Genomic DNA, 22196 nt, shown 5'->3' with positions numbered 1-22196 from the left:
CACAACTTAAGACCTGAGCAGCCCCCAGGTGCAGTGGGGCCCTGCCCCAGCAGAGAGGCTGTTGGAAGGCCCATGTCCCTCCCCACTTTGGGATCAGATAGTGGCTGCCCAGGCCTGCTGGGCTGGGGGTTGACATAGGCTCTGTCTACCTGTTAAGGCTGCCTGTGAGGGTGAGGAAGTGATGTCACTGCTTCACCAGAGTACCAGTCTCAGTCCCTGCAGACCACAAGAGGCTGGCCCCAGACTCACTCAGTGCCTCCAGCAACTGTGCAGACACAGCATCCTTAGCCACTTCATGCCCATCCTGCCCATCTGGGGTCAGCACAACCCATATAAGGCCACTGAAAGGCACTGGATGCCCAGGGATCACCACCTGGTACCAGAAGCGATGCCAGCCAGCAGGCCCTGTGTCCAAACACTTGGTGAGGAACACTGGGCTGCCCAGCTTCATTCGTTGGCACAGCAGCTGCAGGGCAGCCCGAGCCCCTTGGGACCCTAGCTTGCTCCTGGTCAGGGCCAGTTGGCTGTTATCTGGCTGTAGGCGCTGCAGGGAGGGACTCATGAGCTGCTGGCGGAGTCGTTGCTTCAGGTCTGGCTTGAGCCACTCCACAGTCACCTGTTCTCCACAGAGGCGTGACTGCCCTGCAGGAAAAAAGGGGAGAGACAGGACAGGTCTAAGCCCTGGGCCCAAGCCTTCAGGGTTTGCAAGCCCTTTAGGGGTGTAACACAGGCCTGTTTTTAATATATAGCTTCACCATTACCTGATGGTGTAATTCTGTTAAACAATTTTTCTAGGTTTCATTACCTTTATCTATAAAAGGGATGTAATAACTGCTACCTTGAGTTTCTTGGGAGGAGGACTTGGTCTGCTAACTATTAGAACAGCTAACCTTTCATGTCAACAGTTGCTATGAATCAGGAAATGTGTTAAGTACCCATTGTTAATTCTCACAACTGTCTGAGAAAACAGGTTCTACAGTAGATAAAAGGTAGACCCAGCTGAATTCCCTTGGGCAAGTCAATTTTTCCATTGGAATACTAAAGATTAAAATCAGGAGATAATGCATTGAAAGTTTTAAGTTTAGATAGTGGTAGTTGTAGAGCACTAGTATAAATAAAACAGTGTCAGACTACGAGCTCACACATGCTTGATTTAGGATTTTCGGACTTCTAACCTCAGATGTGTAAAGCGTTTGTTCCCAACCAGCCGCCCTCCCTCAGCCTCCACCCCTACCTTCCACCAGGGCCTTTTTGGCCATAGCGGCGGCGCGGTGGGAGCTGAACTTGAGCAGCGCAATCTGCGCGGATGCCGGCCCGGGACTGGGCAGTAGCAGGGCCTCCTGCAGGCCGGGACCCAGCGGCTGCAGCGCGAGCAGTAGTGCGCGGCGGGTCACACCCTGCGGCAGCCCGTCCACGCTCAGCTCGCACTTCTCGGTGCTGCGGCACACCAGCAGTGGGCAGGAGGGCCGCAGCGGATGGTTGTGCAGCGTGGCGATGGCGGCCTGCGCGCCACGCCGCGAGCTGTAGCGCGCATAGGCGAAGCCGCGATTCAGGCCGCTGAAGGTCATCATCAGGCGGAACTCGTAGAGGCGGCCCACGCGCTGGAATAGTGGGATCAGCTGGTGCTCATACACGTCCTGAGGCAGCCGTCCGATAAACACCTCTGACCCAGCCGGCGGCGGGCTGCCTACCCAGCCTGGGGGAAGAGGGTGTGGAGGAGGGCTACTGTCATCGACCGATGATTCTGGGCCCAAGGACCCAGCAAAGGAGCGGATGGTATACGCAAACGCGTATATAAAATGGGACAACCCTACGGCGTCTGGGCAGTAGGAATAATTAGGTATCCAAGCTAACACCAGGGCTGCCACAGAATAGGTGCATCAAGACCGACTGCCCTCCTACACGGGAGGGTAGATGGGGAGTCGTAGACAAGTGTCCTCATCAACTTAGGGGCCCAAGGTCGGGTAATTCGGGGTTTCCGAATGTAACCCCTCCCCCAAAAGGTGCGGGCGTAGCCGTCGAGGCTGGTGTAGCACAACAGGTGTAGGAGCTGCAGCTACCGTACCTGGGGGTGGCCCGCCATATTTCCTCTGCCCGTTCACCTGCACCAGGCGGATGCCCGTTTCCCTGACCCACGCCTCCAGGGCCGCCTTGTTCTCTGGATTCACCCTCTCACACCATTGCTAAGAGGAAAAAACCAGGTTGGAATGGGAGATAACCGAGCACGCCCCCCATCTTGCCTGTGATGGTGGGTGACCAACCCCCTGTTCAGGCGGGGCTTTAAGACCCCCACCGCGAGCGCCAGCAACTTACCTCACACTCCCGTTTGGACTGCATGGCTGGAATCCAAACCCGCCTGTGCCCTCTTTAAAACTTCCTCTCCCCCATCCGGCCTCTGGAAGCTTCCCTACCCTCCACCCCTCCCAAGCTCTCATTGGCTCTGAGCGCGACCCCGCCTCTCGGGGGGCGGTGGCATCTACTGCACGTGCGCCGTAGACCCTCGGACCCTCAGGTGGAAAGGTAGAAATCCTGCAGGTCCCATCGTTAGGGAGCCACTCCTCAGGCGGTGGGGCTGTCCGCTGACTGCAGCTCTGCACCCTGGGGAAGGGAAGGACTGGTGGGCTCATTCTCTTCTTTCCTTTTGCACCGCTAAAGTGGTCTGAATGTGTAGGTCAAGCTGATGCGGAAGGAAGAGCGAGGCATCAGTGACAGACAGGCACCAATGGTTGAGGCATTTTATTAGACCTTTGGCCACAGGTTGTGGGGAGGCTGCTCCATCTGATGTGGGGCCCTGCAGACGAGGTCATCTCAGGTCCATCCCAGGAGCTTAGGAGGCAGAAACTGGACTAATCCCCAAGGGACAGTAACTGGCCATTTTTTTTTTTTTTTTGCCAGTGATTATAAATAAGATAATCATAATAAAAACAAAAGTCTCTGTTCTGACCACTCTTCAGGTGTTCTGCTGGAACATGAAGTATGCAAAGCTGTTGAAGTACATATGCAGTTTTGGTTTAGCCTCATATAGTGCCAGGCCCGCTTCCTCCAGTAGTTTGCTCAGTTCAGCAGATGCAGAGGGGCTGGCTTGTTCTCCTTCTGATCTCCTCCACAAGGTCTTCTCTTCGGACATCCACCTGGCCAGGATAGGGGAAGAAGGTGGTATAAGCATCTTCCGTTCCACTGCTCCCTGAGTGCCTACTTCTAGGCAGCAAGTTTGGCTCAGCTGAGAACAGGAACTCAGGCACCCCTGGTAGACAGTATCTCTTAGGGGGCTAGAAAGACACTGTGTATGGGGGATTGGAGAGCTTAACTATCACGATCACAGTAACAGGTTAAGCCTTTAAGTTCTTTACAGATTGGTACTATGTCAGGCTTTGCTCGGGTCTCAAATGGGCATGGGTCTGCCAACATGGAAAACACTCCTTGTTCCTTAGCTTTCCTGCCTGCGCCCTCACCTCTTCTCTGCTAGCAACTGAACGTAGTTTAATGACCCCGTCCTTGAGCTCCTGCTCGCCGATGATGGCCACCAGTGGTATGCCTGATTCCTCGCAGTATTGCAACTGGTTCAGTAACTTTGGGTTCTTCTTGTAGAGCAGCTCGGCCTGCATGGGACCAGGGCAGAAGATGAAGGCTGGCCTCTGCTGTCCTCAGGGACAACCTCCTGGGGCCCAAGTTGGCACCTTGCTCTTAGATCCACTCCAAGAAGTAATGGCAGAAAGCACTAAGGGTGAACTTGTATGTAGTTTGTGCCTAGTACCCCAAGTTTGCTGCCACCCTGTGGCTTGCCTCCTGTACCTTGATCCCAGCATCCCATAGCTCTGATACAAGCTTCAGTCTCTCTTTCAGCAGCTTCTTCTGTGCAGATGCCACAAGCACCTGTGTCTCTGTGGTCCGTACTTTCTCTTCCAAAGCCTGGGGAAGGGGCAGATAAGAGAGAGGTAGACTGCCAGATGCTGGTGGCTCACGCCTGTAATCCCAGCTACTCAGGAGGCAGAGATCAGAAGGATCGTGGTTCAAACCCAGCCCTGGCAAATAGTTCCTCAAGACCCTATCTCGAAAAAATGCCTTCACAAAAATAGGGCTGGTGGAGTGGCCTGAGTTCAAGCCCTAGCACCGCAAAAAAAAAAAGAAGGAAAGCAAGACTAACACCACCAAGGAGAAAAAAGGGCAAAGCTCTTCAAGCTCTAGTTAGGATTCTGAGACCAGGTCCAACTCAGTGAATTCCACCAGTCTTCTCATCTAGCCACATGACATATGGTAGCTCTTAGAAAGATAAATGAATTGACTTGTACATATGACTTATGAGAATAAATAATTTAGGGCAAGGGCAAAGGAAACTTACTTATAGTAATTTCAAGCTTTTCTCCACCTGTCTGGTTAAGAGTTCATAAGAACATTCACAAAAAAGTATTACTATGAGCCCACCCCAGGCAATCAAATCACCCCTGGAGTTTTAGTTCCCACTTTCTACCTGCCTATTCGTGAGACTATGCCCCGCATACTCCACTTACAGGGCAGAACCCAAGGTATTTGTGGATGGATTGGGGAGGGGAAGAAAGGGAGAATGTTGATACCCCTTGACATTTTCTGGAAAACAGTTTTTAAAGTTCTTACAATGTAAGGTGCCTACTAGAACCTTTACTGGGAAAGATGGGTGGTGTCTGCCCTACAGAAAAGGATTAGGAGTTATTGGGATGGTTGCCATACATTCCCTAGGATCAAACACAACCAGCCGTTTAAGAGTAGCACCACAAATAAGGGCTTGAGGTCATGAGGGGCTTCATTGGTGTTACTGTAGATGCTAGAGAATGGAAGCAGCCTGAGGAATTCCAGGACCTCAGACACATGCTTCCCACTGAGACAGAGTGAGTATTACAGAGTAGTTATAGGCAAGACTTTGGAGTTTTGATTGCTTGGATTCACATTCTGACTCTGACACAAGTTTTATAAACTTGACAAAGTGTGTAATTTTTAGCACTTCAGTATCCTCATCTGAAAAAAATGCAAATAGAAGTAGCTACTCTCAGAGGGCTGTTGTTAGAATTATGTTAGCTAATGAATGAAAAGAAGCAAGCCTTGTGCCTGGTACATGGCAGTAAAAATGTTAAGTATTATGTCATGAGGAAGATCTAAGTCTTGAATACAGCAGCCTAGATTCCAGACAGTTCCAAGGGAAGGTGCCCAGCACAGATGATCTAGTGGAGAAAGATTAGAGATCCTTAAAACTGGGGTGGTACTTGTGTGTGTTTGGGGTGAATGAAGGAGATGAAAGCGAAGGAATATGGTTGATGGGTTTCATATACATACATGAAATAGAATGATGAAACCTCTTTCAATTGCTTTAAGTGGGGAGAGGAGAGGTTGTAGAGGGGTGGTGGAGATGGTGGGGGCAATCTAACCAATGTACAATGTAAGGCTATTGGGAATTGGCACAATGAACCCCCCATACAATGAATAAGTGCTAATAAAAATGAAAAAAAATCCATAAAACTGGCCTATAATGAAGTGAGACTCTGTGAAGACCAGTGATCATCTTTTCTGCATTTCTGAGAGATGCTCCTTTGTCAAAAGCAGCACCATTTACTCCCTTAAATATCAAAGGTAGCTTGGGAGCCACCAACTGCCCAGATTGTCTTTTACTCACCTCTAGGACTTACCTCCAGTCTCTGCTCTACAATGGAGAAGATCCGCTCCACCCCAATGCTGAGTCCTACACATGGTACCTTGCGCCCTTTGGGGTCAAACATGCCCACCAGCCCATCATAGCGCCCTCCAGCAGCCACGCTGCCTACACCCAGGGGTTCTTCCCCTGCCTGAGTTGGGGTCTGTAGCAGCACTGCCTCATAGATCACCCCTGTATAATAGTCCAGCCCTCGAGCAAGGCTCAGGTCAAAGGAGATCTGTGGAGATAAGGATATGGCCAGTACCAGATTAATATCAAGGACCTGATCAGCCAGAGGTCAGCCAGTCTCCCATCCCAACTTGACTCACCTTGTTATCAATGCCAAACAGGGTCAGGTATTCAAATAGCAGTTTCAGGTCTCCCAGGCCCTCTAAGGCCTGCTTGTTTTGAGATAGTTTAGGATCCTGTAGCAGCTGCTCCACCAGGGACACTCCGCCTGGGGAGACAAATTTGTGGGCCAGACTGACAAGAAGAAAAAAGCAGTGGGTCTATCTTTTGCCTGGATTGCAAGTACTGTGCACATGAACACACCTCTCTCTCCCTTAACACACACACACACACACACACACACACACACACACACTCTTCAACTGTACAACTGAGGACAGAGGCATGGCTGTGCGGAAGCTGGGTTCTGCTCCTTACCATGCTGTTGGACGTAGTCCCCAATATGGTCAGCCACCTCTGGCGCAAGGCCCTTCTCTCCCACCATCTCATTCTTCACTTCTTCCCATGATACCTGGGTCAGACAACACTAGTCAGAGACCACTGGGCAACATCCCAACCACAAAACAAATGTGGACCCTTCTTGGGAGAGTAGTTTTCTAGTAGAAACTGCCCTTCAACCTACATGCTGGGACAAATCCTCCTCCAATGCATAGAGGCAGTCACATCTCCTAATCTTGTTTTCCACTGCTTAAAGTAGGGTGGGATCTGGGAAAAGAAGTTAGGTGTTTGGGTAGTTACCTTGTCCAGCTTGTCCACTGAGGAGCAGATGGTACGGAACTTGCTATCAGGAACACCACAGATGGCAAACATCCCATCCAGAATGCGCCGATCATTTACCTGTGGGGACCCAAGGCATAGTGAGGAGGGAATCTCTTTCTGTGACCCTCAATAGGCTTGGTCACTTGGGCTACTGGTCCCTCTGCATAGGATTTTCTCCTGAGAGGCCAGGCCCTATCTTCCCCTCCCAGCCCCTTCAGCTCTGACCTTGACCAGGAAGTCACCTATCTGAAGTGAACTCAGGATCTCACACATGATCTTCAGGCACTCTGCATCAGGGATCATGGGGTCAAATTGTCCAGCAATGTCAAAATCCTGTAGGGAAAGGGGTGGCTATAGAGGTCCTCAGGGATTTAGTCATCTTAATGGAGGAATCCTGGGAGTTCTGCTTTCTTCGCACTCAGGCACAGGCCTTCCCATGCTCCCTTCTTTCTCTATGTCTAATCATAACCTCAGAGGAAAATCCCAGCATTCTTGGGTTCTCAAGAGTCTCAGTGTCCATTTCATCTGTGGGACCATTTTCCTTCATCATCTATTTCTTCATCATCTTCTTCCCTAATTCCTCTTTCTGCTGTGGCATAATTATTCAGCCTGAGTCTTTCACTACTTTTTTTATCTACCAGAAGGCCTGCTATCAATCTAGATACTTCAAATTTCCTCATCTCATGCTGTGGTTTAATATAAAGAACAATGGGCCAGGATTGCTTGTTTTACCCCTAAGATCTCTTCATCTGTTGAGTATTGAGTTTACTCATATGCAAGTAAGATGGAGAAAATCCCTCTCTTCCACTCTCTACAAAGTCATTGTGAAATCTACATAAAACACTGCAGAAAATACCTAACAGCATTATCTGGGGCATTTGGTTTGTTCATTCTACTGACTTGAGGAAGAGCTTGAATTACCTACCCATTGTATCCCACAGTTTCCCAACACTCACACATTGGTAGAATTCCCGGTATCTGCCTCGGGTCATGGCTGGGTTATCCCGCCGATACACTTTTGCTATGTGGTAGCGTTTAATGTTGGTCAGTTTATTCATTGCCAAATATCGAGCAAAAGGAACCTGATGACAGAGTTAAGGAGAAAGACTCTCCTATTGCTGTTTCAAAGTTATCATTACTCACAGAAGCTGGATCTAACCCCCCACTCCCCACCCTTCTTTCTGGGTAAAACCACCACCCATAAGATTAACATTTCTGAACATGAGAAAGAATCAACTGTGCTACCACAGGGGCAGCTAAAGTCTCAAAAAGATTAAGGCTTCTTCCTCTTTGGTAGTGTCTCCCTGGACTATGCTGAGCACAGCAAAGGTCTGGGCAGACTGACACAGCAGAAAATGGGCCCCTTGTAGAATTCCTAAGCAGTTGATTCTCTGTGTAGTTTGTGAATAAAGAAAATGTGCTACTGGTCAATTAGAGAAAACTTTGTCCACTGGACAGGGTAGGGGAGAGGTATTCAAGAGCCAGGGGATTATAGAACTGGGAACTGGGCCCTGACAGAAAGCTGAGGTCTCATTCAGGATTCAGAAGATTTCTAAGGCTATGTTCTATTTAGCCAAAGTCTCATCCTGGTTTGAGAAACAATTCCCCTAATTGCCAGAGGCTTCATATTTAATCTTATCTATGTCTGCCTGTCCCTAAATGTGAGGCTAGAAATAGCCCCAGCCCAGTGAGGGCCAATCCATCCAAAGTCTCAAGAGCCCAAGTTTAGCTGGGTGCCTGGGGCTCATGCCTGTAATCTTAGGTACTTGGGAGACTGAGATTGGGAGGACTGCAGTTTGAGGCTAGCCCAGGCAAATAATTTGCGAGACCCCCATCTCTAAAATAACCAAAGTAAAATGGAGTGGAGGTGTGGTTTAAGTGGCAGAGTGCCTGCTTTGCAAGTACAAAGCAATGAGTTCAAACCCAGGTTCCCTCCCCCACCCCACACACCAAAGAGCCCAAGTTTAGAAAGATACAGTGAGGTCATAACGAAGTGACAGCAGCTCCCCACCCTGGTCCTTCAGGTCATAAATAAGCTTTGAGTCTTCTCCATACTTTCCAGTCAGTGTTTCCTAGAGAAACCATAAAGAAATGTGACCACACTAATAAATATAACAATTTAAAAGAACTTTTTATTTTTATTTTTTGCTGTGCTAGGGGTAGAACTCAGGCCTTGGTAGGAAAGCGTCCTACCACTGAGGTACATACTCAGGCCCTAAAAGAACATTATGAATAAAACCTACTACTTTAACATGAATAATTGGCTAGTTTCCATGTGTCTATATTCCCTCTTTTTATTCCAGTGCTTACATGTTTGATGTAGTTACAATTAAAAGAAAACACCCATTTTGAGTTGATTTTCTTCTATTTAATGATAGAACTAAAGTATTGTTTTTAAAAGATGTATATTATTCCAGTGAGGAAAAGCTATGTACTTATTTTCTTGCTAATGTTACTGTTAGATATTCAGGTTATTGCAATTTAAAACAAAATTTTCTTAACATTTCAATAAACATATTTGGGTATAAAGCTACTCAGGACAGAGATCAGGAGGATCGAGGTTTGAAGCCAGCCCCAGAGCAAACAGCCCACACAAAAAAAGGGCTAATGGAGTGGCTCAAGTGGTAGAGTGCCTGCCTAGCAAGCACGAGGCCCTGAGTTCAAACCCCAGCACTGCCAAAAAAAAAAAAAATTATTTTTCTTGAGGACAAGCTTCTAGGAATGAATTATCAGACCAGCAAACATGAGGTGTTTTTATACCATCTGATATCTGAACAATGTTAAAAGCTAAGACTGAATGTCTTAAGGGCATTACTGTAGCAGTCCATGCCCAGTGAGGTCTTCAATAGGGCATAACATATTTTACTTACCAGACTGGCAAAGAGTTAAAAAGCCTGAAAACTGCCAGTGTGTAGACTCAAACATATGTACATGGATTGTTGTCATGGGTTGAACTGTGTGTCCCTCTTATTCATATGTTAAGTTCTAACCTCTAGTAACCACAGACTGTCTTTGTTATTCTCTTTGGTTTTCATATACTCACTCTTCTACTTTGCAGCTTCTCATCCCCCATTTCTCACCTTTAGTTCAAACACAGGTGTATCAATCACTTCTGCACCATGACGTTTGAAGCACCGGATGATTACATCAAACACCTTTTCCCGAACTGCCATCTGCCGAGGACTGTAGTCTCTTGTGCCCTTAGAGTCAAAATCAGTCAAAGAACCAAGGATGAGACTTAAAACAAAAAGAGTAATAATTTCTGAAAATATGTAAGGTTGATCTAAACAATGAAGAAAGCAAATCCTGACCAAAACTTAGATTTTCCTACAGGCCACTGTGTAGTAACACAAAACAAATAATTACCTATTAATTCCTACATTCATTTGCTGACAGCCTTCTACATCCCATTCTATTTCCTTTTAAGTTTGATTCTGTTTTCTAGAATTCTTTTTATTTGAACTCAGGGCCTCTTGCTTGCTAGGCACTTGAGCCACTCTGCCAGCCCTATTTTCTAGAACTCTTAAAATACTTTTCTCTAAGCAGTGCTCTAAAAACATTTTCTGGGAATAGGAGACTATTTCCCTAGGCTGGGGGTGTGTCCCAAGTGGTAGAGTGCCTGCCTAGCAAGCACAAGTTCCTGAGTTCAAACCTTAGTACCACAAATAAATAAAATTTCCCTGCATACTTAGCTGGGTGCTAGTGGCTCATGCCTGTAATCTGAGCTACTTGGGAGGCTAAGATGGGGAGGATTGAGGTTTGAGGCCAGTCCAAGTCAAATAGTTCATAGGACCCCATCTCCAAAATAATCAGAGCAGAACTGGCACAGCGGCTTAAGTAGTAGAGCACCTATCTAGGAATCCTGAGCCCCTGAGTTTAAACCCTAGTACTGCCAAAAACAAAAACAAAAACAAAAAAACCAACAAAAAACACCTACAAACCTACTTGATGACAAGCACATAACCAACTCAAACTAGCTCAATGAGTTGAGTCAACATAATTAAAAAAAATTAGCATAAATTATACATTGTACAAAGGGGTTTCATGATATTTACACACATGCATATATTGTACTTAGATCAAATTCACCCCCTTTCTTATTCTCAACCTCTACTTCTCTCCCCATAATTGTCTTTTAAATTCTCATTAATATTACTATTTGTTACCTGTTTCAATAACAGCTATAAGACACAGGCATGGCAGATACATTTTACTAGTAAATCAATGATGTTGAGAGCTTAAGTCATTAGCTTATGCCATGTAGCCAGTTTGTGGCAGAACTCTGTTCTCCTTCCAGGTCAGAACTTTTAGTCTGGGCTTTTACAATCTACTCCAAAGTCTTTGGTCTCAGGATCTCTTAACACTTTCACTATAAATCCAAAGTGGATTATACTTACAATATTTACTGGGTTAGAAATTAAAATATTTATTAACATTCATGACAAACTAACACAAATAATATTTTAGGAAAGTGTAACTATTTTCCAAAACAAAAAATCAAGTGAGAAAAATGGCACTGATTACGTCTTTACAAATTTTTAATGTCTGCTTTAATAAGACAGCTGATTCTCATATGTGCTTCTTATATCTCACTTCTGTTGTGTATCGTTTTGGTTGAAGTATATGTACAAAATCTAACCTTATACAGATATGTAGTTACAAAAGGAGGGGTATTTTAATGAACTTTTCAAAGAACTGTGGATATTCTTTTTTCATACTACACCAAAGTCCAGTAAATTTCCCCTCTTTCCTTCCTGCTAAGATACCAGGAGTTCTATTCATGAGTGCTTTTGTACTTTCAGTGCAAACGTTAACATAGTAAAAAAAGAAAATAACATCAAAATAGTTTGACCACAAAGACTCCTTGAAAGTCTTGTCTCCATATTACTATTGTAAATATGAACCACACATTAAGAAATGAGTTTTATATTCCTATTATTGCTTATACTCTGTCTTCCACAAAATTAGAGATAAGGGCAGAATAGTTTCTGCCGGGTAGTGAGGGGGGGTTAAGGGAGGGGGTGGAGGGAAGGGGGGAGAAATGATCCAAACATTGTATGCACATATGAATAAAATAAAAATTAAAAAAAAAAAGAAATAAGGTTTACAGATTCTGTTTGGAGGTGGTTATCAGTAGGAGCGGGGAGGGCAAAAGGAGAGGGTGTGTGTGGGGAAATATGTTTGAAGTACTTTAGAATTATGAAGATTACTGAAATTGTTTTAAGGAGGTGGGAGGGGAGAAAAGGAGGAGGGACAGAGGTTATAAATTTGAACAAGATACACCATATGCACATCTACAAGTATTGTAACGAAATCCTTTTGTACAAATAATATATGCTAGTAAAGAAAAAGAAATGTTTCAGTAAACTAAAGCGAATATTAACTTTTCAGCATAACCTCATTTTTTCTTAACATTATGGAAAATTTCAGGTACATTATAGAGAATAGTATTATAGATCACCATATACTCATTACCCAACTTCAACAACCAGTAACATTTATTCTTACTTAATCCCTGACATTTTCTCCTTAAGTATTTTAAAGCCATGTTTAATTTCCCCTGGCTGCCTTAATAATATCCTTTTATCATTGGCTTATTTTAATCAGATTCTAAATAAAGTCTATACATTGTATTTGGCTGATATAGCTATTTAATCTACAACAGTCACCTTTTTTTGTGGTCCTGAGGATGGAACCCAGGGCTTCAAGCATGCTAACCATGTGCTCTACCACTGAGTTACACCCCATCTTCCTTTTTTTTTTTTTTCTTGTCATGTCATTTATTTGTTGAGGGAATCTTGTACTGAAAAGTTTTCCACAGTTAGATTTTTTAACATGTTCCTCCATCTTGTATTTCCTATAAACTGGTAGCTAGTCTGAAGGCCTAATTAGATTCAAGTTCAAATTCTCCTGGCAAGAATTCTTCATATGTGGTGCTATGTACTTCTTATTGATTGCATCATATCAGCAGGAACATATCTGGTTCTCCTGCTTTTAAGTGATGTTAAGACTGATCAGAAGAAAAAAAGATGGTGGTGGGGTACTGATCATTGGGTTTAGATAGACTGATCTATCATAAATTCTTCATTAAGTTTTTTACCTTACTCAATAATTGGAATAATTATTGATCATTATTACTTTGAGATTTTACACTATCTCTTTAACCTCTGAACAAGAGTTGTGTGTGGAAAGGAACAGCTCAATGAATTTAGTAGCTCAAAGAATTAACCTTAACACATGAAAATAGATCATCTTCTTCTTTGAAATTGAATTTCAAATACATTCAATACATTCCTATTTATTTACAGGCACCTAATCCCAGCATTAGGTAAATAAACCACAGGAATAACTACTAAAAGTCAGCACAGTAATATGAAATGCCAAGTGAACCCAAATAAAGAGGTAAATACTTTTACCCATAGAACTTACAGAGAATGGCATCTTAACTGAAATCCCAGAGGATGAGGTAGGAATCTCCAATGTCACCTCACCCTACTGTCCCTCTGTATTGGGTTCTAGTCCTGGAAAGTATCAGTCTTTCTTGATTCAGAGCTTCCATAGTCTGTGGCCGTATCTTTCTTACACTGTTCTCCTGGCTATCTCCTACCCATCTGTTTAGTCCATTAGTGCATCTCTTCCTCAGTAAGCCTTCCTCTGAGAATCCTTGTCAATTTCTTTTTATCACTGATCACAATTTGTAATTATATATCCATGTGTGGGATTATCTGTCCTAAATCTGTCTCTTTCAGTAGAATGTAAGTTCCGTAAGGGCAGGCTGTATTGTCTACCATGGTGTATTCAGTGCTAGGGGTAATGTAAGCCCTGAAAGAGTATTTACTGAATGAAAGGAGTAGGAGCAGCAGGGTGACTCCCTTGAACACCCAGAGTCATTTCTGTTATCACTTTGCCATCTCAGAATGACTCAGGTGGAGTTTAATCCAGCCCAGTACCCAGAGCAACTATGGTTTTCTCTGCATTATTTCAGATCCTCTTCAATGACCCGGTTCAGGGAAGCAGATCTACCCACCCTTGGGAGTGGATTAGGGACTCTCTCAGAGGCCCCTTATTACCTTGGGGGTTTTGAGCACAAACTTCTGTCTGCTTTCATCAGGGCCCAGCTGTGCCTTCAGTTTCAGGAGTTTTGCCACCTCCTCCTCGATCTGTGGGGGAAAGAAGCCTCTGGGCGATCCATATGTCGCCCCTTCTTCCCTCGCCATTCATTCGATATTCCTCCCACATCAGGAACTGGGGCAGACCTCTCTGCCTGGGCCCAGCCTTGCTTCTGTCGGGACCCACCCTGGCTAACCTCCCCACCCCAGCCCAGTACCTTCGTCCACATCCCTGTCCTCTGGCCAGCCCACCCCCGTTTTAAGTCCCTGACTGTGCCTGGCCACTCTCCTGCCGCCTATGTCGCACCTGCTCAGCGCTGGCCTTCTGGTGCTTGAGGCCCCGTACGTGCTCTCCCTGAAGTCGCACCAGCTCCTCCAGCGCAGCTCGATCTGCCATTCCGATTGCCACCTTAAGCTGACTGCTGTCTACACCCGCAGGGATGAACGCAGCCTGAGCCGGGATGACTTCCGGCTATCGAGTCCCCCGCCCGCATGCCTAGAGAGTCTCCACCGAGTGCAAAAACTACTTCCGGGTCAGGGAGCTTGGGCCAACCGGCGGTCAGCCTGCGGGGTTAAGTCAGTGCGCAGGTCTTTCATGTTCCACGTTCTCTTCTCCAGCGCTCTACATCTTTGTGGGGTTCTTGCCTGTCTGCTTCTCGGGCATTTGGCTCCTGTCCCGGAAAGCCTGCTGCACGATGCCCCAGCTCGGACTCCTGCCCAGGAGGGCCTGGGCTACACTGCTCAGCCAGCTCCTGCGACCTCCCCGCGCTGTGTGCATCCGGGAGGCAGGTTGTCATGGCCAGGTGAGCCAGACTGAGGTGTCTCGGGGCTGCCGGGGGCCGGGAGACGAGGTCTGAAAGCATGGACACGCGTGGCCTGTATTGTATTATTACAATTGGTTTTTACTGAGCGCCCATTTTGTACCGGCATTGAGCTAAGCATTTAATATTTAGAGCAATCTTGAGAGGTTGGGGCTTTTGTTTTCATTTTATAGTTTGACGAAACGGAGACTGAAAAGTGATTTATCTACTGATATATGGAAAGGAAGTATTTTAATACAGATACACACTAAATCTAAAATTGTTGACGTATTTCTTATTCAAAACCTATGGATAGTTCCATTAATGAGATGGTTAAAGATCCTAAGTAGACTAAATTCACAAAAGAATTGAAACTGAGATGAATTTCAGGAATACATTTTCAGTTTTATGAGATTTTTGGATTTTGGAATTATGGAGGAGGGATTGTGGACTTGAATTGTACTTATCTTTGGGGAGAGAATCACCAGTAGAGTGTGTGAAATTACCACACCCTCTCTTTCTGGAAGGGCATGCAACTTGGTTGTAATAAAGCCAGTGATTTTTTTGTGCCTTACTTGGGAAAGTCCCTAAAGCCCCAAGTAGCTACTTTATGCTATCATGAACAACAGAATTCAGATCTTTTGTTTATGTTCAGTCACAGCATCTATTAGTTTGAGTTGAGTTCAATCAGGAAATCCATTCCTTTTCCTTCCACACATTTGTTTTTTGTTCTTGGACTGGACCTCTTCAAGTTACATTTCCCCTATCTCTAAGCCTGATAAGTAATGCTACCTTGTTGAGAATTCTTAGTTTTGCTGTTTAAGTAGGAACTGAGAACAAGAAAAGATCATATAAATTCCACTCCTACACGGTGGTTGGTAGTAGTGTTGTTCAGTGCCCTCACTGTTCTCAGAGCTTGAGCCTTTTCTGGCATTTTAAAAACTCCAAATACATTGAATATTGTTTCACTGTATTTAAGTGGAGACCTGACCTTGTATATGTTGCATGCATAATTGTATATACATTGTGGGTGCTTGAAGGTGGGATGCTGAGGTCAGGATAGATAAAATGGTGCTCAGTCTCCTGTTTCTCATTGTCAAGGGTCTTTGCTGGTTGGTGATCCATAGGTCAGAGATGTCACAGATCTGACCAGTGTCCAGGGGAGCCACATCTCATATTCCTTTTTCTTCTAGGTAGCAGAGGCAGTGTTAACAGCCCAACTGAAATCAGATCAAGAGAAACCAAATTTTATTGTCAAGATCCCAAAGGTAAATGCCCTTTGCCTACTCTGTCTCATTTGAGTGTCATGGAGGATTGACCTCTGCTTTGCTTATTTCTCTGACCCCATTTAATAGCCTTTTAAACTCAATTAAACAAAAAGAAGAGCTGGGACTGGGGCTCAAGTGGTAGAGTGCTTGCCTAGTATGCATGAGGCCCTAACTTCATTTACCAGTATTGCAATCCTAGATGGAAATCAGGGTTATCTGATCTCAGAACTTTCAGTTTTAAACCTTAGATTTTAAGTGTAGTTTAATTTTTTGTCTTAAATGGGCTTTTTTTTGTCTTTGTACTAGGGCTGCTTTTGTTTTCCAGGGTACCAGGGATCATAGTCCTCAGCAGATAGTCGTGAGAGAAAAAATTCTTGATATGGTTGTTAGCTGCTTTAAACGTCATGGAGCAAAAGGGTTGGACACTCCAGCATTTGAACTGAAGGTAAGGGTCTCCCCTGCCTGGAATACCGCCCCCCCCTTTTTTTTTAACCCGCCTTCAGTGTTCCAAAGAACTCATCTGTGTTCTGTAGTCATCCTTTGAACTGTGGCTCTTTTTGTTTGACTCCTGCAGGAAATGCTCACTGAGAAGTGTGGAGAGAACTTTGGGCTCATCTATGACCTGAAGGATCAAGGTGGAGAGCTGTTGTCCCTTCGCTATGACCTTACTGTATCCTTCTGAGTGCTGGAGCCTGACCTATCTCTTTCCAAATCCAGAATGCTTTCTCTGACAAAAGGAAACACAGTAACTCTGTGGAGGTATAACTCGATTGGCAGTAGCCTTTACTTTCAGTTTCTCCCAGAAGGCAGTTCTACCATCAGAGCCTGGCTTGGAGCCCTGTCATTTAATCACCCCCCCCCCCCCCCCGCCAACTTTTTTTATTAGTATGTATTAATTGTACAAGCAATTTATTGTGATATTTCCATTCATGTATATAATGTGCTTTGGTTAAATTCATCCCTCTATTACTCTTTCTTCCCCGTCATTTAATTTCAGTGTGTATGAGAATCCCTTGGGGAATTTTGCAGAAACACAGATTCCTGGTCCAACCCCTAGATTTTTTTTTTTTTTTTTTTTTTGGTACTGGGGTTTGAACTCAGGGCCTCATGTTGCTAGGCAGGTGCTCTACCACTTGAGCCACTCCACCAGCCCTTTTTTGTGATGGGTTTTTTCAAGATAGACTCTCTGGAACTATTTGCCCAGGCTGACTTTGAATTGTGATCCTTCTGATCGCTGCTTCTTTAGTTGCTAGGATTATAGGCATGAACCACTACTGCCTGGCCCCAAGGAGTCTTAATTCTGTAACTGAAGTGGGGTTCAAAAATTTGCATTTTAAACAGACATTCTGAGTAACTAAAATGCATGTAGTCCTTGACCTGCACTTTTAGAAACAAGGGTCTGAAGTTACAGGTAAATTCAGATTCTGAAGCTTGACTTCATTGGGTATTGATCTGAATGGGATGAAATGGCTGAAACGTGAATTTCTTTGGTCATTTTTTATCTCTGCCTTCCCTCTTTTCTGCTCAAGTTTCAGTTTTGCTAGATAAGATTCCTTCATGTGACACTAGTCAATATATATATATTGAATGGGAAGTACTGCTATGTTTCAGGGATAGTGAGAAACAAAACAGAGAAGAGCCTTTTCATCTAGAGGCCCAGTCCTCCTTAATGCCTGTAGGCTAGGCCTAAAACTTTGGATACAATATCTTTATTCCTTAATCTATTTATGTGAGGTCCCTTTTGCTCGTTATTTGGCCATGAATAAATTGAAGAAGATGAAACGTTACCAAGTTGGAAAGGTGTGGCGGCGGGAGAGCCCTACCATAGCCCAAGGCCGCTACAGGGAATTCTGCCAGTGTGTAAGTGACCTGACAGGGACAGCATAACTTGGTAGTAAACCTGGGAATTGGTTGATCAGTGGAGGTTTTTTCTTGTCTTTTTCTTTGCTACAGGATTTCGACATTGCTGGTCAGTTTGATCCTATGATCCCGGATGCAGAGTGTTTGAAGATCATATGTGAGATCTTAAGTGGATTGCAGCTGGGGGATTTTCTCATTAAGGTGAGGCCCGGGCTGGGGACTTGGGGAGACGTCTGGATTTGGCTTGATGTGTGTGTGTGTAATACATGTGTGTGTATATATGTGTGTATGTGTGTGTGTGTATGTGTACACGTCTCTATATATGTACATACCTATATGTATATATGTATATAGATATACATACACATGTGTCATACATGTATACAGACATATATATGTGCGCATATGTATTCGAATATATACTCAAATGTATATAATATATTGAATATATGTTTAAATACGCACATATTTTTCCTATGAAATTTCCTTTCTATCCAATTTAGAGTCAAAAGACTGGGGACAGCTATTATTTTGGGGGAAAGAGCATTGACAGGGTACTTCAGTTACACTGAGTTCACAGGTTAATGACCGGCGGATTATAGATGGGATTTTTGCTGTCTGCGGTGTTCCTGAAAGCAAATTCCGTGCCATCTGTGCCTCGATGGACAAACTAGACAAGGTAATGAAAGAAAACATGCTTCAGTAGACCTTGTCTGGGTTTTGTCCTCCCCTCAAATTTATACCATTAGGGAAAAATAAGGAGACAGTGGCTGGAAGTGAGCTGTTTTTTGGGGGAAAGTTAGGAGATATTCCAAAGCAGTGTGTTGAATCTATTCACAATAGAGATTGTGAGTGGATTTCTTAAGTTGCCTCTCATTTTGTTGAGTATACCATTAGCTACTCATGACATACATACTGAATGAAAGTGAGATGTACTTTTCCAGTTAGAGAAAGGACGACTTGGGGGTGAGCTTACATTTGGGTATTTATGCAGATGTCTTGGAAAGATGTGAGACATGAGATGGTGGCAAAGAAAGGTCTGGCTCCGGAGGTGGCTGATCAAATTGGGGACTATGTCAAATGTCACGGTAAGAACCAGGGTTTTCAGAATTGTGATAGATGCAGGATGAAAGTGATATGTATTCAACTTCTACCTCTGAATTGGTTCCTTTCCATAGAGGTTTTAAGTTCCTGAATTTAATTTCCCTTTTCTTTATAACTATTTTGTGTCTCAGATAAAAAGGTAGAGGTGGAAGAGGAGGGTCTGGTCATAGGAGACCAGAATCTTTTTCTTTTTAAAGAAATTGAGCAGGTGGAATAACTTTAAAAAGTAGCAAGTGTGAAGCCCTGAGATCAAACCCCAGTTATCACCAAAAAAAAAAAAAAAAAAAAAGAAAAATGAAAATGAGGAGGAATAGATAGAGCATATTTACAAATAAATTTGGATGAAATGCATCTGGGTAAATAGTATACATCTTATTTCTCCCCACTTTTCTCCCCAGGTGGAATATCCCTGGTAGAACAAATGTTCCAGGATCCCAGATTATCCCAGAACAAGCAGGCCTTGGAGGGCCTGACTGACCTGAAACTGCTCTTTGAATACCTGACTTTATTTGGAATCTCTGAGAAGGTTAAGTTGAGTTGTTAACGGACCTGCTGATCTCTAGGGCTCTCAGAATCTGGTCTGGGACTGATTGCAGTCTTGTCTGTACAGATCTCCTTTGACCTAAGCCTGGCTCGGGGACTGGATTACTACACAGGAGTGATCTATGAAGCAGTGCTGTTACAGACTGCAGCTAAGGCCGGGGAGGAATCTCTGAATGTGGGCAGTGTGGCTGCTGGTGGACGCTATGATGAGCTGGTGGCCATGTTTGACCCCAAGGGCCACAAGGTGCCGTGTGTGGGGTTGAGCATTGGAGTAGAGCGAATTTTCTACATTATGGAACAGAAGATGAAGGTAGGTCCTAGATAGGGGTGAGGTAGGTCTGGAGGTCTGATTACCTGTTTCTGAAGGTACAATTGGACTATTTTTCTGATGATTCTTTTCTTCTTTGAAATTACTAGTGCAGAGGAATTTTTTTTAAAATTAGTTTTGTTTTCTTCTTTTTTTAATCAGGCTTCTGGTGAGAAGGTACGAACCACAGAAACCCAAGTGTTTGTGGCCACACCCCAGAAGAACTTTCTTCAAGAACGGTTGAAGCTAATTGCAGAGCTTTGGGATTCTGGCATCAAGGTATGGTGGAGCTGATATCTGAGCCATCTAGGTATATGTGGAATTCATGAGCAAGCCTCATTTCTACCTTATGCCTAGGGTGGAACTCAACCTTTTTAGCCTACCACTAGAGGGCTAGCCACTTACTTCTGGCTTCTTTGGCAGTGTATGTTCTTGGGGCTTATGTATTGTGGTCACTCTAATTCCCCTACTCTGTCTTTACCCTTTTCAGGCAGAGATGCTGTACAAGAACAACCCTAAACTATTAACCCAACTGCACTATTGTGAGAACATGGGCATTCCGCTGGTGGTCATTATTGGTGAGCAAGAACAGAAAGAAGGTGTCATCAAACTCCGTTCAGTGCCCAGTAGAGAAGAGGTAAGTGGGAGCTGGCAGAAATAGAAGAGACCAAATATTTCTATCTTTCCCCCAATTTTTTTTTTTTTTTTGAGACAGGGTCTTCTATGTAGCTCAGGCTGGCCTAGAACTATTTAGCCCAGGCTGGCTTCACACTTGAAATCTTCCTGCCTTAGCCACTTAAGTACTGGGAGTACAGGTGTTTGCCACCACACCCATTTCCCACATTCTTTAAGAAATGTGTTCTTTTGACTGAGGAAATGTCTTCAGGTTTAAGAGTGATAGAGATGGATGAAGACCCATCTCAAGCAACCGTTGCTGTTAGTATTGACTGTGTGGGCAGAAGAACAAATGAAATTCAACATGGTGTTTTGAGACTAATGGACGAAATAGACATAGATCTTTATTTTAGATCCCTATAGTCTTTTTTTTTTTCCTTTTTTATGGGACTGGGGTTTGAACTTGGCTTTGTGCTTGCAAATTTGTAGATGCTGTACAGTTTGAGCCATACCTCTAGTCCATTTCGCTCTGGTTATTTTGGAGATGGGGGTCTTGCAAACTGTTTGCCTGGGCTGGCCTCGAACTGCAATCCTCCAGATCTCAGCCTCCCAAGTAGTTAGGATTATAGGTGTGAGTCACTGGTACTTGGTTGGATGCCTATAGTCTCAAGGGTATACATTATCCAGGTCAGCTTGATGCCCACACTACTCCCTGCTGGTTGAATAAATAGCAGAAACAGATGCAGAGTAAAATGAATCCGGAAAAACAGTGGCTAAGGAGCTAGTATCACTTTAGTTTGCCATGTAAGGGTTCTCTTATGTTTCAGGTGGCCATCAAACGGGAAAATCTTGTGGCTGAAATTCAGAAGCGACTGTCTGAGTCTTGATCCTTGCCTGATTGCCATCTGCTGCTCTTTGTAGAAAAGTTTTCATCTAGGACTGAGTTCCTGGTTGACTTCACAAGTTAGCCAACATGGGTGACAAGTGCCTTCTGCCTCCTCTTCCCGTTCATGGATAAGGAACTACAGAAGGCTCTAAGAACTTACAGGCTTGTGTAAGCAGCAACTGTGCATGGGTACAGGTGGCTTGTATGAGAAAAGACACACTAGCTGCAGAAGCAAATTTAAAATGCCTCTGAATGCTGTCAAGAGGAGCTGAGATGGTTGCTGTGGGCAAGACCCTGGAAGAATTGCCTTGTGCCAAGGATTCTATACCGTTGAGACCAGCAATCAGATACTTAGCATTTCACTGTAGCTTTGGAACCAGCTTCTGGAGAATTTGTCTACATCCAGCCCTTGACCTGGCCAGGAGTTTTGGAAAGAGCAAGGATGAATAATGGCTGTTTTCTGCTTTGTTTGAGGACAGAGATGCTATCCTAGGGGCATGGCAGTATCCATACTGATTGTATCCACTGCTAATACTAGCAGGGTGGGGCTGTATAATAATCTTGAAAACTGAACTTCATAGATGACAAGATGAAGATCTGATCTTTTGAGATTTTGGAACCCATTTTCTGTGCCAAAATCACGGCTGTGATTATTATCCTGCCATGAAGGCTGTTATAGAAGTGGTTAGATAATATGTTAAATAAAATGTTAAGGGTAGTAGTTTGGGCAATTTGTTACCAAGGGATTCATTTGCATAGGTCATAGAAAAAAATGCTTGAATGTACACTGGAGAATTCTAAGCCAGGAGTAAGCTCCCTGGGGAAATGCTTCTGTATTCACTGAAAGGAACAATCAGTTTCCCTTCTCTCTCTCCCCCTAACTTGTAGACATACTTATGTTGTTAAAAATCATTTGCTATCTGCCATTTGCCAGAGTGCTTTAGGGTGTTGCTGATGACCTGCCTTCTCAAGTACAATCATGTTGATTAAATTGTGCCCTACGCATGGAATGACTGTTACGTTCCCCAGTTTAAAGA

General features: G+C 44.3%; 3 protein-coding genes across 6 annotated transcripts; 1 reads left to right on the top strand and 2 right to left on the bottom strand.

Moving 5' to 3' along the window:
• Positions 1 to 26: 26 nt before the first annotated feature.
• On the bottom strand, positions 27 to 2566 carry Dnd1 (DND microRNA-mediated repression inhibitor 1). The gene is made up of 4 exons (XM_020157149.2): positions 2314 to 2566; positions 2066 to 2183; positions 1235 to 1696; positions 27 to 642 (listed from the first exon to the last, which is right to left on the bottom strand). Exons 1-4 carry the CDS (start codon positions 2335 to 2337, stop codon positions 185 to 187), a joined length of 1062 nt encoding a protein of 353 aa, XP_020012738.1. The 5' UTR covers positions 2338 to 2566; the 3' UTR covers positions 27 to 184.
• Positions 2567 to 2721: 155 nt separating this feature from the next.
• Hars1 (histidyl-tRNA synthetase 1) lies at positions 2722 to 14263 on the bottom strand. 2 transcript variants are annotated; one of them, XM_020157144.2, is made up of 13 exons: positions 14084 to 14263; positions 13738 to 13827; positions 9748 to 9867; positions 8644 to 8739; positions 7624 to 7749; positions 6893 to 7000; positions 6647 to 6745; positions 6326 to 6419; positions 5989 to 6116; positions 5642 to 5897; positions 3793 to 3909; positions 3453 to 3599; positions 2722 to 3131 (listed from the first exon to the last, which is right to left on the bottom strand). In XM_020157144.2, exons 1-12 carry the CDS (start codon positions 14171 to 14173, stop codon positions 3481 to 3483), a joined length of 1443 nt encoding a protein of 480 aa, XP_020012733.1. In that variant the 5' UTR covers positions 14174 to 14263; the 3' UTR covers positions 2722 to 3131; positions 3453 to 3480. The 2 variants fall into 2 exon arrangements, with proteins under 2 accessions (XP_020012733.1, XP_020012732.1); XM_020157143.2 differs by having other exon boundaries at positions 5655 to 5897.
• Positions 14264 to 14302: 39 nt separating this feature from the next.
• On the top strand, positions 14303 to 21877 carry Hars2 (histidyl-tRNA synthetase 2, mitochondrial). 3 transcript variants are annotated; one of them, XM_020157145.2, is made up of 13 exons: positions 14303 to 14579; positions 15770 to 15844; positions 16170 to 16289; positions 16419 to 16514; positions 17579 to 17704; positions 17798 to 17905; positions 18285 to 18383; positions 18699 to 18792; positions 19207 to 19334; positions 19419 to 19661; positions 19821 to 19937; positions 20149 to 20295; positions 21101 to 21877. In XM_020157145.2, the coding sequence occupies exons 1-13, from the start codon at positions 14472 to 14474 to the stop codon at positions 21158 to 21160; spliced, it is 1521 nt and encodes a 506-aa protein (XP_020012734.1). In that variant the 5' UTR covers positions 14303 to 14471; the 3' UTR covers positions 21161 to 21877. The 3 variants fall into 3 exon arrangements, with proteins under 3 accessions (XP_020012734.1, XP_020012735.1, XP_020012736.1); XM_020157146.2 differs by lacking the exon at positions 18285 to 18383; XM_020157147.2 differs by lacking the exon at positions 14303 to 14579 and having other exon boundaries at positions 16151 to 16289.
• Positions 21878 to 22196: the final 319 nt, after the last annotated feature.

Source organism: Castor canadensis, chromosome 6 (genome assembly GCF_047511655.1).
Source record: "Castor canadensis chromosome 6, mCasCan1.hap1v2, whole genome shotgun sequence".
Lineage (NCBI taxonomy): Eukaryota > Metazoa > Chordata > Mammalia > Rodentia > Castoridae > Castor > Castor canadensis.
Note: the sequence above shows the minus strand (reverse complement) of the source record. Positions and strands in the feature narration are given on the sequence as shown.